General features: G+C 50.6%; 2 protein-coding genes across 2 annotated transcripts in view; one reads left to right on the plus strand and one right to left on the minus strand.

The window, feature by feature from the left end:
* Positions 1-3,349: 3,349 nt before the first annotated feature.
* LOC133213846 (sperm-associated antigen 4 protein-like) lies at positions 3,350-10,948 on the minus strand. Its single transcript, XM_061356397.1, has 14 exons — positions 10,900-10,948; positions 10,743-10,801; positions 8,319-8,489; positions 7,875-7,954; positions 7,090-7,139; positions 6,665-6,726; positions 6,436-6,467; positions 6,065-6,161; positions 5,791-5,860; positions 5,163-5,263; positions 4,694-4,861; positions 4,279-4,368; positions 3,720-3,809; positions 3,350-3,444 (listed from the first exon to the last, which is right to left on the minus strand). Exons 1-14 carry the CDS (start codon positions 10,946-10,948, stop codon positions 3,379-3,381), a joined length of 1,185 nt encoding a protein of 394 aa, XP_061212381.1. The 3' UTR covers positions 3,350-3,378.
* RCL1 (RNA terminal phosphate cyclase like 1) overlaps positions 10,904-15,352 on the plus strand; it is a 28,128-nt gene continuing 23,679 nt past the window's right edge. The window contains exons 1-3 of the mRNA XM_061356400.1: positions 10,904-11,082; positions 12,655-12,726; positions 13,658-13,833. Of these exons, the coding sequence (XP_061212384.1) occupies positions 10,947-11,082; positions 12,655-12,726; positions 13,658-13,833 (384 nt within the window). The 5' untranslated portion in view covers positions 10,904-10,946. The remainder of the gene's footprint in view (positions 11,083-12,654; positions 12,727-13,657; positions 13,834-15,352) is intronic.

Here is a 15,352-nt window from a genome sequence, read left to right on the forward strand (position 1 = left end):
AATTGAAAAACATGTGGCTGGAACTCGAAGCAGAGGGTTGGACAGCTCGGTACACAATATACAGCCTGGAGATTATGTGTATGTAAAGTCTTTCAAACCTACAGGAGATGATAATCTTGAGCCAAGATGGAAAGGGACATTCCAGGTGTTGTTAACTACATTCACAGCTATCAAGATTAAGGAACAGAACACCTGGATTCATCATACTCGAGTTAAGAAAGCTCCGAAGACACCCTGGAGAGCGATCCAAACTGAAAATGAACTGAAACTAAAGCTAATTCGTAACAAGTAACACTGCAAATTGATAAGACTGTGTTGATGATATTTTTAACCTTCTTGTTTAAAGCTTTAATACTTCTCTCTTGTTTGCAATTATAACCAGCGAGAGGTCGAAGAATGATGAAAATAATTACAGGATTAACTGTGATTCTAGGGGTCACACAAAGTCTTGATAAAATGTTACCATTGTTAGGTAGAGACAAATGTTTAGCTTACTTGGGCAAATAGAACTGGTGTTACAGATTTTTGTTTATCACTCACACAAGTAGGAAACCCATTCCAAATGTGTGTAATCGGAGTTCCTTATCTAAGTATGGATGGGTGAAGAATGATTCAGTCTTGAACCTTACAGGAGTAACCAGAGTAGTTAAGAGAACTTCAGGCGATTGGACAGTTGCATCTGTTCAGACAAGAGGAATTATAAAAGGACTAAATCGTTCAACCATCCCAATTCAGGAACTCCGACTTCTGGGGTCTGACCAAAGTAATCAGAGCTGTATAACATTCAATTCTTGGTCAGATGAAACTCCAGAAACTAAAGTGACTAGTAGGAAAGATTGGTATCATAATGTTACCTCATATTGTCTTGGGTCTTCTCCTTCACTCCCATATGATGGTATCACCCCTAAGGCACTACCCCCAGGTTATTTCTTGATACGCGGAGACTGTGCATGGCCAGGAATACCCTCTAAGCCGCATGGGGGACCATGCTATTTAGGAAAATTGTCCGTGTTTGCAGCTTCTAAAAAACATATAATCCAAACCCTACGGGAAGACCTTCATAGGAATAAAAGATCTATTAACCAATTAGGCCCTAAATGTGACCCCACATTAAAGATTTGGGGCCATACAAAGCGATTCTTTGCTGCACTGCTTTTACTAAACGTAGCAGCTGGAAAAGCATTGGCAGATATCCATCGCCTCGCATGTTGGACAGCACAACAGCTAAAGAAATTGCAAGTTGATGGAGGGTTGGATGATTGGTTGAATGGGTTTGGGATTACAGGGTGGATTAAGGAGTTAAAAACAAGAGATTTGGATTCTGGCTGTAGTTCTTTTAGTCTTAATGACAATTCCATGCTTAATCCAATGTGTATTGAATATGTTTCGCAAATCCATTGAAGGCACCTGGGTATCTCTTAAGTAAAAGAATTTACTTATGTTATAGAAAAGGGGGGAATTGAAACTGATGTGGCCTATTGTGTACAGGGGGGTTGTCAAAATGTACAGGGGGGTTGTCAAAATGTACAGGGGGGTACTGCTTAAGTCATAGCTGGTTTAACGAGCTCAGCAGATGTCTTATCAGACAAATACCAGAACAAAACCTCCTAGTGAGGAGAATGGGGGTTGTACAAGGAGTACTGCTTAAATCATGGCTGGCTTGACAAGCCCAGCAGTTGCCTTATCAGACAGCACTAAGATAAGGCTTCCTAGCGAAGGGAATAGCTCATTAAACCAGCTAGACATGGACCAGACCCATCCAGCTCCTAAAGAGCATGCGTGAGGACCAGAGGTAAAAAGTTCAAGCCTGAGGAAGACTCGTTTACTTCATCTTGAAGACCCCTACCCACAAGAGGAAGACTACTTACTTCATCTGAAGACCCCTGCCCAAGACCAGCAGGAGGCACTGCGCATGCGTGGAGCGCATTTTAGCTCCTTATAATACGAAGCGGGGATAGAATATGAATATGTATAGGCGTATTGTACGACCTAATACCTATGTATGACTTTACAGGATAAATGTAAAAGGAAAACGGCACTGAGGCACGCATGCCTTTTGGAGGACCAATCCCCCGTGCGTCTTCAGCTGAATAAAGCATACCTACTTTACAACTTTAACCAAGTTGTGGAGTCTATTCCGCTATCAAGATCATTGAGACCAATCTTTAATTTAGGACTACCAAATCTACCACTAAACAATCTCACTAGCACATGTACACGTCTTACATACCTACAGGGATGATGACTGAACCCTTCCCTGGGCAGCCTGTTCCAATGCTTGACAGCTCTTTTAGCGAAGACTTTTTTCATAGTAATTCAATTTAAACCTCCCCTGGTGCAACTTGAGGTAATTTCTTCTTGTCCTATCACTTGTAACTTGGGAGAAGAGTACGACACATACCTCACTAGAACCTCCTTACAGGTTGTTGTAGAGAGTGATAAGGTCCCCCTGAGCCTTGTTTTCTCCAGGGCAAAGTGGGAGGCAGTCCTTGTGCCAAAGGATTTTGTCAAAGACCACAGGCGAGAAGAGGCTCTGAAAGCATGTCTCCCTGTGCTTCCAACGTGGGGATGTTTCCTTTGGCTAGGAGGCATTGCTGTGGTGGAGAGAAAAAGGAAAGGCTGAGGAAGGCCTCAGCCTGCAACGGGCAGAAAGAAGTTGGCTGCTTTTGTTACCAAGGAGAGAGGCAATCTCGTTTTAGAACGTAAAGTTATAACTTTATTAAATTGAGCAAGCGATAGCAGATAAAAAAACAGCACTGGGTGAGCCGGAGAGACCCCGCTCCGCCCCAGACGCGCACGCCGGGTCACTGGGAGCCTGTCCTTCTCGGTTCAAGGCTTCAGCCAATCCTGCTGCTTCTTTTCGCTCGGATGCTGACGTGGGTCTTTTCCATCGCTTCCCTTTTGTGCTCAGGTTTCATCGTTGAGAAGTTGCGAGAAGTTTCCAGAGATTTCAAGAAACGCCCATTACCAGCCTCATCACAACTTCCATCCCTTATATGGTGCATATAACAAGATACAACTTCAAACTATCTAACCCTCCCCTTAAAGCGGCAACATCGAAGGAAGTCCGCGGCCGCCCTTAAAGGGGCCGCGCCTCAGCGTCTTTTTTCCCACCCGTTTCTTTTCCCTCTCATAATCTTGTGTAATAATACAACTGACTTCCCTTTATAACTCACGAAGTACAATAGTTATGGAAAAGGAATATGTTTCCAGTCACAGAGAGTTTCTTAGAGTGTAGTAAGCAGTATTTCCCTATAAACCTTTTGATGAACAAACCCCACACATTACACTTTGACAGGGACACTGAAGTGACATTGCTGTGCACCAGACAAACAGTCACATCCCTCTGGTGTGTTCCTCCATTTTCCTCTTTAATTCTTACTGAGGGAAGGTCTCCACGTCAGTCTTTCCGACCACATTTGTCTCCACCATCTTCCCATGCACCTGTACTTCCATTTTCCTCTTCAATTCTTATTGAGGGAAGGTCTTCACGTCAGTCTTTCCGACCACATTTGTCTCCACCATCTTCCCATGCTCCTGCACTTCCATTTTCCTCTTCAATTCTTATTGAGGGAAGGTCTTCACGTCAGTCTTTCCGACCACATTTGTCTCCACCATCTTCCCATGCTCCTGCACTTCCATTTTCCTCTTCAGTTCTTACTGAGGGAAGGTCTCCACGTCACTCTTTCCAATCACGTCTGCACCATCTTCCCATGCACCTGCACTCGATAAATGCAGGTGTATGTTGGTTTACCCCAGTTGTTCTGTATGCTGAGTTTCAGAAGTCGAAAGGCTCTGGGGATGCCATTCTGCAAAGAAACCACAGCAAAAAGCAGCGTCATTCCTGGGATGCAAAGAGTGAGAGCAGGCGCCACGTGTCTTCCCCTGCCAGCCAGACGCCTGCTCTGGGACCAGCTCCTGCTCTGGCAGAGGGAGCAGCTTCTCCCTCCTTCCCTTCTCCCACCCAGGAGGCAAAGGATTCCTGTGCCCTTGCAGAGCAAACAGCCAGCCTCAAGAGAGAATGCGGTGGGCAGCTGTGGGGACCTCAGGGTCACCTGTGCCAGGAAGCAGGACCAGGGGAAAAAGCCCTGCTGCCGGAGCACAATGCTGAGCATCTTCCTTGCCACCGCCTGCCCTGAAGGTGCTGACAGGCAGCTCTGGGCACCACAAGGTTCAGGCCCCTGTCCTGCCAGGGACTGTCCACTCTCCCCCTGCAAGCGATTTGCTAGCAAACTGGTGCTTCTGCCCTGGCCTCCTGCCCACGCGTACCCACTGTACCTGCAGAGGGAAGGTCTGAGTTGGCTCTTTCTGCACGCTGTAGAGGAAAGACCCCAGCAGAGTTTCGCCCTGGCCTTCCTCATCCAGTCCCTTGGAGATAAACGCACAGAAGAGCAGGTCAGGCTCAAGCTGACCATGAGCAAAAGCTCATGCCAGATCTGAGCCCATTATCTGCACCACACTTCTGCGTCTCTGGTGCAGTCTGGCACAGAGGGAGACCCATGGGGCTGTGTCTCCTCCTCAGGGCCCTGGAGGTGCTGGGCCAAAACGTGCTGAGCAAGCCTGTGAAATGTCCCCTCTAGGAAGGGCAGGGCTTGGGAGCACACACATCTCTGCAGATGCGCAGGGAACAGCAAGTGCTGGTTACAGCTTTACCCATGATCAGATCCCAGCTGCGAGCCCAGCGCAGACTTACAGAGACAGTGAAATCCTTGGGTGCACTACTGACAGTCACCAGTGGAGTGGCTGTCTTTGAGCAGTACTGTAAGGTGATGGCCGTTGGTTGTACTTCTGTGGGCAGTCGGATTAGCACTTCGCTCTGAGACTGTTGCATTTTCCAGCAGTACCCTGGGGAAGCATCAGGCTAAAAGCAGAGGGCAAGAGAAGTGAACGTGAGGGCTTTGCTCCCCGGCTTGCAGAAGCACAGGCAGCACTGTGCCCGAGGCTGTGCTTCTGGTGGAGATGCATGGTGTGTTGGGAAGCAGGAGGAAGCACCCGCTTTTTGTACGGAGCCAAACCCCACGTGGGATCTCAGCTGTCAGGCACCAGATCCTTGCCCTGCACCCGAGCAAGATCCCTGGCCTGACAGGAGATGACCCAGGGCTTGTCCCCAGCTTGATCCAGAGGGGCAAAAGAAGCAACACTGACAGTTTCTGCTACTGTACCTGCACAAAGGTATCCTCAAAGGCTTGTCTAAACAGGGACCAAAACACCCTCCTGAGACATGCAGAGGTGCTGGATGATCTCTGCAGGTTGATGGTACACCCTGAGGGCAGAAGAGAGCAGCTGACTGCAACTGGCCCCAGGTGCAGAGGACCTGATGGCTGCAGGTGACTGCTAAGTCATGCAGCACTGGATGCTCAGAGGTGCTCCGGGAAACGCAGGGGATCCCTGCGCCTGGTGTTGGCATCTGTCTCCCAGCCGCACAAAGAGAAGATCTGTGGGTGCTGGGGGACAGTGAGCCCCCACGGCAAGGGCAGCAGACCCAAGCAAGGCCCTGCTGCGTGGACAGCAGAGGGTGATGCAGCCATATGCCTTCATTCTCCAGGAATGCTCCGCAGAGTGGGAGAGGGCAGAAATGCTGTCAGGGGCATGGCCGAGGCAGCAGTGAGGGCTCTGGCAGCAGGGCTGGGGTGAGCCTGAGGGAGCCACATTGCTACAGTCATGCTCGTGGGCCCCGTGGTTTAGTCCCACTTCTGTCTCGGAGAGCAGTGTCTGCAGTGCTGCCTGCTTTCAGGAACGCCAAGCACGAGCCCAGCACAAGAACTGCCTGGACCCAAGGGCTGCCCATACCTGTGCTTTTGAGAGCCCAGTCAGGCACCTCCACGGGCTCAGATATTGCCTCTCTCATTTGCTGAACTTCCTGGGGAAGACACCAAGGAACAGGGAAACAACCATGTCAGAGCAGGCCAGGAGAAGGGGCTCTGCAGCGCAGAAGCTCAACCCACAGCCCCTGGCAAGGGAGGGGTGTGTAGGCTGGGACGAGCGGGGCCCCCTGCACCAGGCCCTTCCTGGGCCAGCTGGTGGCCTTTTCCTGCCCAGCCCTCTTTCCAGAGTGCAGGTTCACCTTCTTTATAGAGCGGATTTCTGCAGCCAGATGTGTCAGCTCATCCCTCAGCTTCTGCATCTCTCCCGCTTGTCCTTTCCACACATCAGGTGCGTTCCTGCAGTCAGGAAATGGGACCTTGTCAGACCACTGCCCAGCAATGTGCGGAGCCTCCAAGGCCAGGAATAGCACAGACAGTGATGTTTGAGCCCGTTTCTTTCCCTGGTTTACAAGTGCTTCCTTCCCCCTCCAGGTCTAGCACAAGGCCCGGACAGGAGCAGAAGACACGAGCTCTGGGCCCTCTGCAAGTGAGAACAAATAGCACAGGCTCATCTGCCCGTGCTATCCCCACCAAACACGCTGCAGGGCTGGGGAGAGGAGAGGGCTCTTACCACAGTGAACTCAGGTCAGCTGCAGGCTGCCCCTGGAAGGGAAAGGCTCTCGTTAGAGTCCCACAGCAAACGGCGCTTCCCCGAGCTGGCAGCTCTGGGAAGGCACAGCAGAAGCTGCTGCCGCTGCTTTGCGTCACTGCCTGGCAACGGAGGACCGGGTGGTTCACCCACCCACCCACCCACCCATCGCCTGCAGAGCTCCCTGGCAGGACTTTCCTGTCCCACTGACCTGTGGCGCATTCTTTCCATGCAGCCGCCACATGAGCAGCGAGATCCCGCACCAGGCACCAGCTGTAACACCAACATGAGAGTCATTTTACTGCCGTTTCTAAAGATCCCCATAGTGACACGGTCTCCTCCCACACCAGGGTGGCAAGAGGCTGGCCGAGGACACCACAAAGGGGTGCAGGAGAGGAGGTAGCTCCAAGCAGGGCCTCTTGCCCTGGGCCTCGGGGCGCTGCACAGCCCTGGTTCCAGGCTTTGCATCCCACTGCTATGCCCCATTTCATCCGCATGCAGCGAGCATCTTGTGACCTCCCAGATCCAGAAAGGTGAGATGTTGTATGGGCCAAACAGGCCCTCAGTACCTCTCCCTCACACTGAAGCTGACCCCTCACTCCTCTGAGCCTCTGCTGGCAGCAGGTAAATACTAACCGAGAGCAGAGAGGCTCATCAAGCAGAAGATCATGAAGAACCCCTCGTTCCTGAAACAGAGAGTCCTGGGGTTAGCAGTGCTCAAGGCAGAGCCCTGCCCAGAGGAATTTCTCTTACCAGCTGAACAACAATTTGCAGGGGAGCCAGGGGTTCTCCTGCTGGGGAGCACCACCAGCTTCCCTTCTGACCACCCTGACCCTCTGGCACCCCCAAGCTCCACGTCAGTAATAGACACTTGTTGTACTCACAGGATGGAGATGCCTGTTCTGAGCCATCTCTGAAGGAAGATCACGGCCCTTGCCATTCTGGAAGCAAGGCTGAATACCATCCCTGGGCAAAGAAATGGGAGAAAAGCCTGAGGAGCCTTTTTGAGGAGCCCCGTCTGGGGTATGGCCGACCCCTGCGAGGACATGGATGCTGGGCCTGCACACTTCCTTCCTGTGGGACTGGGACAGGGCAGGCTTATGCCCTGGAGGGGACAGCTTGTTTCTCGCCGGAGGCCCGGTAGGATCCCCTTGCAGGCAGGCCGCTGACAGCAAGGCTGGGGAAGGACTGTGGATGAGGCTTCGGGCCCTGCATCTCTAATGCACGGGGGTGCCCTGTGGTTATTACAGTAGCCCCATGGTTATTACAGACACAGTGGCCAGCTCCGTCATGGTCACATAGGCAGAATGGCCCCAGGCCGCTCCTGGAGCAGGATGGTACTGGCTGTTGGGGGCTGTTGGTCCCAGATGAGCCAGGCAGGCCTGGTGCAAGCATGGGGTGAAAGGCAGCGCTGAACTTACGCTCTGTGTCTGCAGCACTGCAGCCGCAGCGTGCTGGCTCTTCGGAGCTGGTCCCCTGGTCCTCCTGAGAGGGGCGGCACCTATGGGACGGAAAAGGCAGGACACTGTTTGGCACTGCCTTCTGGCCTCATGAGCCAAGGCCCTGGCCAGAAGACAGGCCCATGGGCAGAGGGGAGCAGCTGCCCTCCTCCAAAGACCCCTCTTCCTTCCAGGGCCTCTGCAGCTTCACAACCAGAGCCCTCCAGCAGGAGAGTGGGGTTTGGCCCCAGGGGCCAGAGGGGCTTTCAGCTGGGCCTCTTCCCCACTCACAGTGGTTTTCCCAAGCCCTGGGACTGCTGTGCTGCCCACAGCGTTTGCCAGCTCCTCCGTCGTGTCCCCCCACCCCCTGCTGTAGGCTCTGGTATCCTGACCCTCCAGCTGATGGTCCCAGGAGAAACCTTGTACCTGCTCCTGTGGACCTGAACGTGCCCAGCTGCACGTCTGTCCCTGCTGCTGCTGGCTGTCCTCACGCGGGCAGCGCGCTGCGCTCTTGGAGGAGCCCTTCTCATCTTGGGGACAAAGGAAGCTCCCCTGCAAGCCTGTCTGTCCTCCTTCCGAAGCAGGAGTGTTGCCTGGCTGGGGGAGGGCACTTGGGCAAGAGCCCCAAACCAGCTGCCAGGAGGAGAACGCCAGACACAGGCACACAGCCACCAGGACACAGCAAACTCCCACCAGGCAGGAGGTGGTGGCCCAATTGCTGTAGGAGCCACCTTGATGTCACAGGTTCCTGGCTCCACACGATGTGCAGCCATGATTGTGACATCACAGGTGAGCAAGGGGCAGGGACACACCCCGCTGCACACTTAGTGCTCTGGGTTCCATTTGTGACTAGCCAGTGCCAAAAATACACCAGCGTTCCTCTGGTGCTGGCCTGTGCCTGCGCAGCTCAAGGCTTGTTTGGTTTCTCTCTGGGTGTCCCCCATTGAGTAGGCTGTGCGGGTAGGCAGGAGCTGGGACAGCCAAGCCAAACTGACTCAGCTCCATTCCATGTGGGGTCATGCTTTGAAATAAAGCCTCGGTCTTTGGTTTAACCCTGTCAGCTGAAGGTTCCCATGGGGAAGCAAAGGGGTGCTGCCTCTGGGTTACACCATGCTGGGGCTGGGGCTGCATGGGGCTTTGGCTTGCTCTGTCCCTCTGTCTCCACATTGTCATGGGGAGCTCCGGTCACCAAAGGGGCTCCAGGCATGTGCCCAGGGGCTGCTGCGTGCTTCCACCCTCAGTGAGAGGCATGAGCACCCAGGACACCACAATGACTCCATATGGGCTGGCCCACGCACCCCAGTGACTCCTCTGGCATGAGCCAGCCAATTCCTGTGAATCCATGCGTCTCCCGGTTTAGAGAGGGGCATGGATTTCATGGATGGATTGCTCAGTGGATAATTAACTGGGTGGATGGCCACACAAAGACAGTTGTGGTCAATGGCTCAATGTCCAGGTGGAGATGGGTAACAGGTGGTGTCCCTCAGGGATCAGTGTTGGGACCAGTTCTGTTGAACATCTTTGGCGATGACATGGAGAGCGGTATTGATGCGCCATTAGCAGGTCTGCCGATGACACCAAGCTGTGTGGTGGGGTCGACACACTGGAGGGAAGGGATGTCATCCAGAGGGACCTGGTGGGACAGTGGAAACCTCACAAAGCCAAGTGCAAGGTCCTGCACCAGGGTCGGGACAATCCCAGGCACCACTATGGGCTGGGCAGAGACTGGATTGAGAACAGCCCTGACAAGGGCTTGGGAGTGTTTGCTGATGAGAAGCTCAACATGACCCCACAGTGTGCGCTCGCAGCCCAGGTACCAGCCTTTTTTTGGTGTTGTGTCAGAAGGAGTGTGAACACCAGGTCAAGGGAGGTTGATCCTGCCCCTCTGCTCTGCTCTGCTGAGACCCCACCTGCAGTGCTGCATCCAGCTCAGGGACCCTCAGCACAAGAGATATGTGGATCTGCTCAAGTGAGTCTAGAGGAGGCCACAAAGAGGCTGGGGCACCTCTGCTATGGAGACAGGCTGAGAGACTTGGGCTTGTTCAGCGTGGAGAAGGCTCAGGACAGACCTTGGAGCAGCTTCCCCAGTGCCTAAAGGGAGCCTGCAGAAAACCTGGAGAGGGACTTTTTACAGGGGCCTCTAGTGACAGGACAAGGGGGAATGGTTTTAAACTGAAAGAGAGGAGATTCAGATTAGATCTTAGAAAGAAATTCTTCACTATGAGGGTGGTGAGGCCCTGGCACAGGTTACCCAGAGAAGCTGTGGCTGCCCCATCCATGGCAGTGTCCAGGCTGGACGGGGCTTGTAGCAACATAGTCTAGTGGAAGGTGTCTTTGCCTGTGGCAGGGGGGTTGGAACAAGGTGATCTTTAATGCCCTTTCCAACCCAAACCCTTCCACAACTCTATGAGCTGTCATTAACACCTCTGCTATAACCCCCGTTCTTCAGAAAATACAGACTGGAAGCTTCACTCAGTCTCTCTCAAAGGACCGAAGGCTATGCCACTGCCATGAAGGCTGTCAAACTGGATGACGTCAAGGCTGGAGACCCCGCCCATTCCCGAAAAGGGTGGCTGAAGGAACCCCCTCCCAGAAACTAACCCGCTGTGGCGCGGGAGGCCCCCGGCGCATCCGCCCCGTCACGCTCCGCGGTGCAGCGATGACGCCGCCGCCGCCACCGTGTCGGTCTCGAGCCTCAGCGAGGAGCGGGGCGCCCGCCGAGGGACCGGCTCCAGTTACTCAGACATCGATGCTTTTAAACGTTTTAATCTTCGGTTAAAACTGTGAAGATATGGGGAGCAGAAACAAGAGCAGAGGTAATGGCTACCGCCCTGCTATCAACCGACTCACCTTTCCAAGGTCGGCCCCGCTGGCTGTCGGGATGAATGCCACCAGCGGCACAGTCCCTGCTGAAAGCGAGTAAAGGCGACAACGGCTACAGCCCCTCTACACCTCGCCCCGCCCCATCCAGCACCGCCCCATAGCGGCCGTAACGGCACCCTTTGACCGCAGCGCTTCTTGCGCACTTCCTGCGCGCCACCGCGTGTTTGCGGCATGGCGGGGGAGACGCAGTGCCTCAGATACGCGGGCTGCAACTTCCTGCGGCAGCGCCTTGTGCTGGCTACGCTCAGCGGGCGGCCCCTTAAGATTCGTAAGATCCGCGCCAAGGAGGAGGATCCCGGGCTCCGCGGTGAGCGGGGGCCCTGGCTGACGCCAGGGGAGAGGTGGGGGGGTGGCAGTGGGCGGCCCTGGCATCTTACTGGCGGGAAACACCGAGGTGGCGGTGGTGCTGGTGTCTCCTCCGGACGGCCTGCGCACCCTGGGCTGTCCTCGTGGATATCGGGTGTGCGGTTGGGGTGAGGCACGGGGGATGAAAGGCGAGGAGGGGGTGGCCCTCGCCGTGTGTCGAGGGAAGCCGGTGTGCGGCGGAGAGACAGACCTGTGGTGGCGGCGGCCCCCGCGGCTGTGCCCTCACCCGGGGCCACACGTCTTCTCCGGCATGGTGCGAGTCCCGCTCGCTGTACAGCTGGGCTCTTCACGCGAAAGGTGCAGGCTCTGTTGGCTTTTCGGCCGTCACTTTCAACTGCATGCCCAGCATCAAGCTCCACATCCCTCCATGGGAGCCCAAGTTCCCACAGTTTCAGTGGATCTGGTTTTATGCTTCGATTTGTATCTGGGGTTTGCCCAAATAGCAGTAAAAGTGAAACATGTGAAGTTCATTTAGTTCTCATTTTTGAAAGTTGCTGACACTCTGGACCCTTTGAGGGAAGCCCTGCATAGGGAGTACTCTCTTCTTTCCCACACAGGAACTTTGGCACCCCAAAGCAAATGTGCTTGTTAAACTGAAGTAAGGAGATAGTAGAATAGAGGTTGAGGAAAAAACATTATTGTGGTGCTCAGTTATTTTTTGTTCAAGGTACAAAATTAAGAAAAGGGGTAGGACCAGCATAGGTACTACTCTGCCTCCTGAGGAGGCTTCCGTTCATAGATAGAAATTCTTACTGTTAAAACATTCCTGTGTGCTTTCTGTAACATCTGCCGTGACCCAAAGTATTTGTCATTACCATGGGATGTTTGATGGTGTTAAAAGTTATAGGGTTTGCCATGTGTTATTTTAAAAAAGGTGTTTGATTGCCTTTTTCATATATGGGTTAGAGTGTAAACTGTAACTATAACAGAAGAATAATAACAGGCCCTGACCTGTGTTGGTGATTCAGCATGCAGTTCTCTCTGCTTTTCGTGACTGGAATGTCTGCAGTGAAAACTCTTCTACAGGTTTGTTGGCCAAGAGGGAGAGATGTGTTCACAAGGATGCACTCTTGTGCTGGAAGAGGTCCCAGCACTGTCATGTAAACTTTGGGTTTAGAAATTATCCTGACAGAGAGAAGAACGAGCACTGTGTGACCAGGCCATCAACTATATTATGCAAATACTAAAAAACTGTAGTTTCTGCAGGTAGCTCTGTGGTCAGAATTGTTAGCTTATATCACTCACTGCATTCTGGGTCGAGGAGTGTCACGTAGGGGCATCCCAGTTGATTTGAGATGCCTGTACGCGTGGAGGCTCAAATTAACATCTGATATTATAGCTAATCGCCTTTTCTCATGTGGTAGAATTATAGCAAGTTGAAGAGTGAGGGTAGCCTTACTGTCACAAAAGGCAGGGAAGGGAGAATGTACAAGTGTTGAGTTGAAGTTTCTTATTGTTTTTCCAGGAATAAATTTAAGGCATTTTAAAATTCTGTCTTTGTTCTACTCCTTAGATTTCGAAGCCAGTTTTATTCGCCTGATAGACAAAGTGACCAATGGTTCTCGGATTGAAATAAACCAGACAGGTGAGATCTGTAGTCTTTTGCTGTTCTGGTCTTCTGGCCTTTTGTCAATTCCTGTCGTGAAATCAGAGTTTCAGCTTGGCACAGGTAGGTGTTCAGATATCACTGAGAAGATCAGAAATAACCAAGCTGAGAAGTTGTTTAATGATTGATTGCATCCACGAAGACCAGCGCTCCACCAAAATGCAGAGTTAAAAAAACTATATTGACTAAGAACAAAAATTAATATTTTATTTGGTACGCAGGATTTTGTAGTGGGGGAAGGTCTCTCTGAAGCAGAATATTTTTTTGTAGAAGGCAGCATTTGACTTCTACAAAGGTAAACTTTGAAGCAAGACTGCCTAGTCATGCTCAGAAAAGGGGCTGGTTTGAGTGAGAAGCATCCCACCTAAAAACTTCATCTGGTTCTTGTCCTTTTCTGGGTTGGTGGGTTAGTTGGTTAGCTGATTAGGTTGTGGGGGATTTTTTTGGTTTCTTTGTGGTTTTGGTTTTTTGTTTTTGTTTGGTTTTTTTTTTTTTTTTTGTTTTTTTTTTGTTTTTTTTTTTTTAAGGATTTTAAGGATTGTGGTTGGTCAGTAAGCAGATGAACTACCACCAGATATGCTAAGACCATGATGACTTGATGGTCTGGTGAATATTTGGCTGCTGTGGGGTATAATACCTGCTTGTATCAGCATTTTGGGAATGGCTAAGAGACCCTTGAGTCTGGGGGAGAAGGGGGGAAAAAAGACGTGATGTGTGAGAAAGACAGACACACATTGGTCTGTTTATTAACTGCAGACAGAAATAGCCTGCTGGAAGTGCTACCATCTGTCATAAATTCTTCTGTTTGCAATTTTTTGTATACATCATTGCAAACTGTCTTTATGCTGTAGTGATGGCAAGCATGCTGGTAGTGCTCGAATTTGTTTTGCTCACCTGGCATCTTCCCCAGGTACTACCCTGTATTATCAGCCTGGTCTTCTGTATGGCGGCTCATTGGAACATGACTGCAGCCCCACTCGTGGTATTGGCTACTATTTGGAAAGTCTGCTCTGCTTGGCACCTTTCATGAAGCATCCATTGAAGATTGTCCTGAGGGGAGTAACAAATGACCAAGTAGATCCTTCGGTATGTAATAAAATTTAAGTAACTGAGGAGGATTTCTTCCTTAAAAAATATATTAGGAAGAAATGTCTAAAATATGATTAATTTTTATTATCCCTCATACACAGAACTCTCCAGTGCACCTGCCTACTGCATCTGCCAGCAAACTCTTTGAATCAAACAGGCATCTGCTAAACTGTTCCCTTCCTTCATCACCTCCACACTGCAGTTTGTAATCCACCTTTTGACTTCTAGTTCTGTACTCTTCTGTCTTCTCCCTTGGAAGCTCCCTTAAATGCAGGGTGAAACCATGCCAGTCGTTTGCTTTTCCTGTTCTGTTAGAAATTAGATGGGTTGTTTTTCATACCCCACATTTTTTTTTACTGTAAAAAGAGGAAATAGTCTTTGAGTGTGACAAGGCAGGTATCTTTCCCTTCTGTTGGATATTGGACATGGTTATACCATGCCGTTGTGAAGCCTCTTTCTGTTAGAAACAGATATCACATGACAATTATGAAATTACAGTAGCAAAAATACGTAATCACTTTGATTCTTTAGAAAGACTCTAGAAGGTGTGGTAGATCAAATTACTTTGAAATTGCCTTGAGTTCTGTTACTGCTGATTTACAGTCCTTTATTTTAATAGTAGAGCTATGGATAAGACAGGATTAAAACACTGAACTAATGCTTAATGATTATACTTCGCTCCCCAAAAAAACCTTTTGGAGAACAGCACTGCTGTTTACCTATTGAATGGTTTTTGGAGACTGCCTTTTCTCTAGACACATTGTCATTTGAAAATATAACCAGTCTAAATGAATATGATTACTGTGAGTTGTAGCTGCATATATTTAATGAGCCTCTGAGTCCTGCTGGTATTTACAACTTTTCAGCTGTCTACTCTTGTCATTTAAAAAACTCATTCTCTCACCTGTGGTTCTGTGAGACCCAGATGGGCCAAACGATGATTGACGTGAGTTATACAGAGCATTGTCACAAAGAAAAAAGGGGGATAAAAACCAAAATGGAATTCATGCTTTCTTAACTTTTCAACCACCATGATGAAAAGTACTTAAGTAGTAAGAATCAAAATATGTCTGTTTTGGTTGACTGCATCTTCTTAATCACAATGGAGGACTTCTTGAAGAATTTGCAGACCAAGAGCAGTCCAGTTTTGACACTGCTTTCAAGTAAGTTTGGACACCCATCAAAGCAACTCATCTTCATTATGTCAGTTACCCACATGGGCCCATAGAGCTTAAACAATTTTATCTGAACTGGGTGCAAGAATTTGAGTCAGTTAGTTTTTACTTGAAGGGGGCTTGACCGGCCAAAGTTGAGACATATATGATTTGACACTAAATGTAAATAAATGCAGATGTGCATGCATGACCAGCAGGTCAAAGGAGGTGATCCTGCCCCTGTACTCTGCTCTCCTAAGATCCCACTTGAGTTCTGGTGTCCTTAACATAAGAAGGATATGGAGCTGTTGGAGCAAGTCCAAAGGAGACCTTGAGGATGATCAGGGGACTGGAGCACCTCC

Source organism: Neopsephotus bourkii, unplaced genomic scaffold (genome assembly GCF_033783945.1).
Source record: "Neopsephotus bourkii isolate Nb327-2 ecotype Australia unplaced genomic scaffold, CSIRO-AGI_Nbou_v1 NB_851, whole genome shotgun sequence".
NCBI lineage: Eukaryota > Metazoa > Chordata > Aves > Psittaciformes > Psittacidae > Neopsephotus > Neopsephotus bourkii.

What these genes read in the sequence shown, in the direction of transcription:
- LOC133213846 (XM_061356397.1), bottom strand. Translation starts at nt 10,948, where the DNA reads ATGCCGCAAACACGCGGTGGCGCGCAGGAAGTGCGCAAGAAGCGCTGC. An exon ending in CAGTGCTGCAGACACAGAGC is followed by an intron (nt 7,140 to 7,874) that starts GTAAGTTCAGCG and finishes TCTCTGTTTCAG; the next exon opens with GAACGAGGGGTTCTTCATGA. An exon ending in CTCAGACCTTCCCTCTGCAG is followed by an intron (nt 3,810 to 4,278) that starts GTACAGTGGGTA and finishes GTTTCTTTGCAG; the next exon opens with AATGGCATCCCCAGAGCCTT.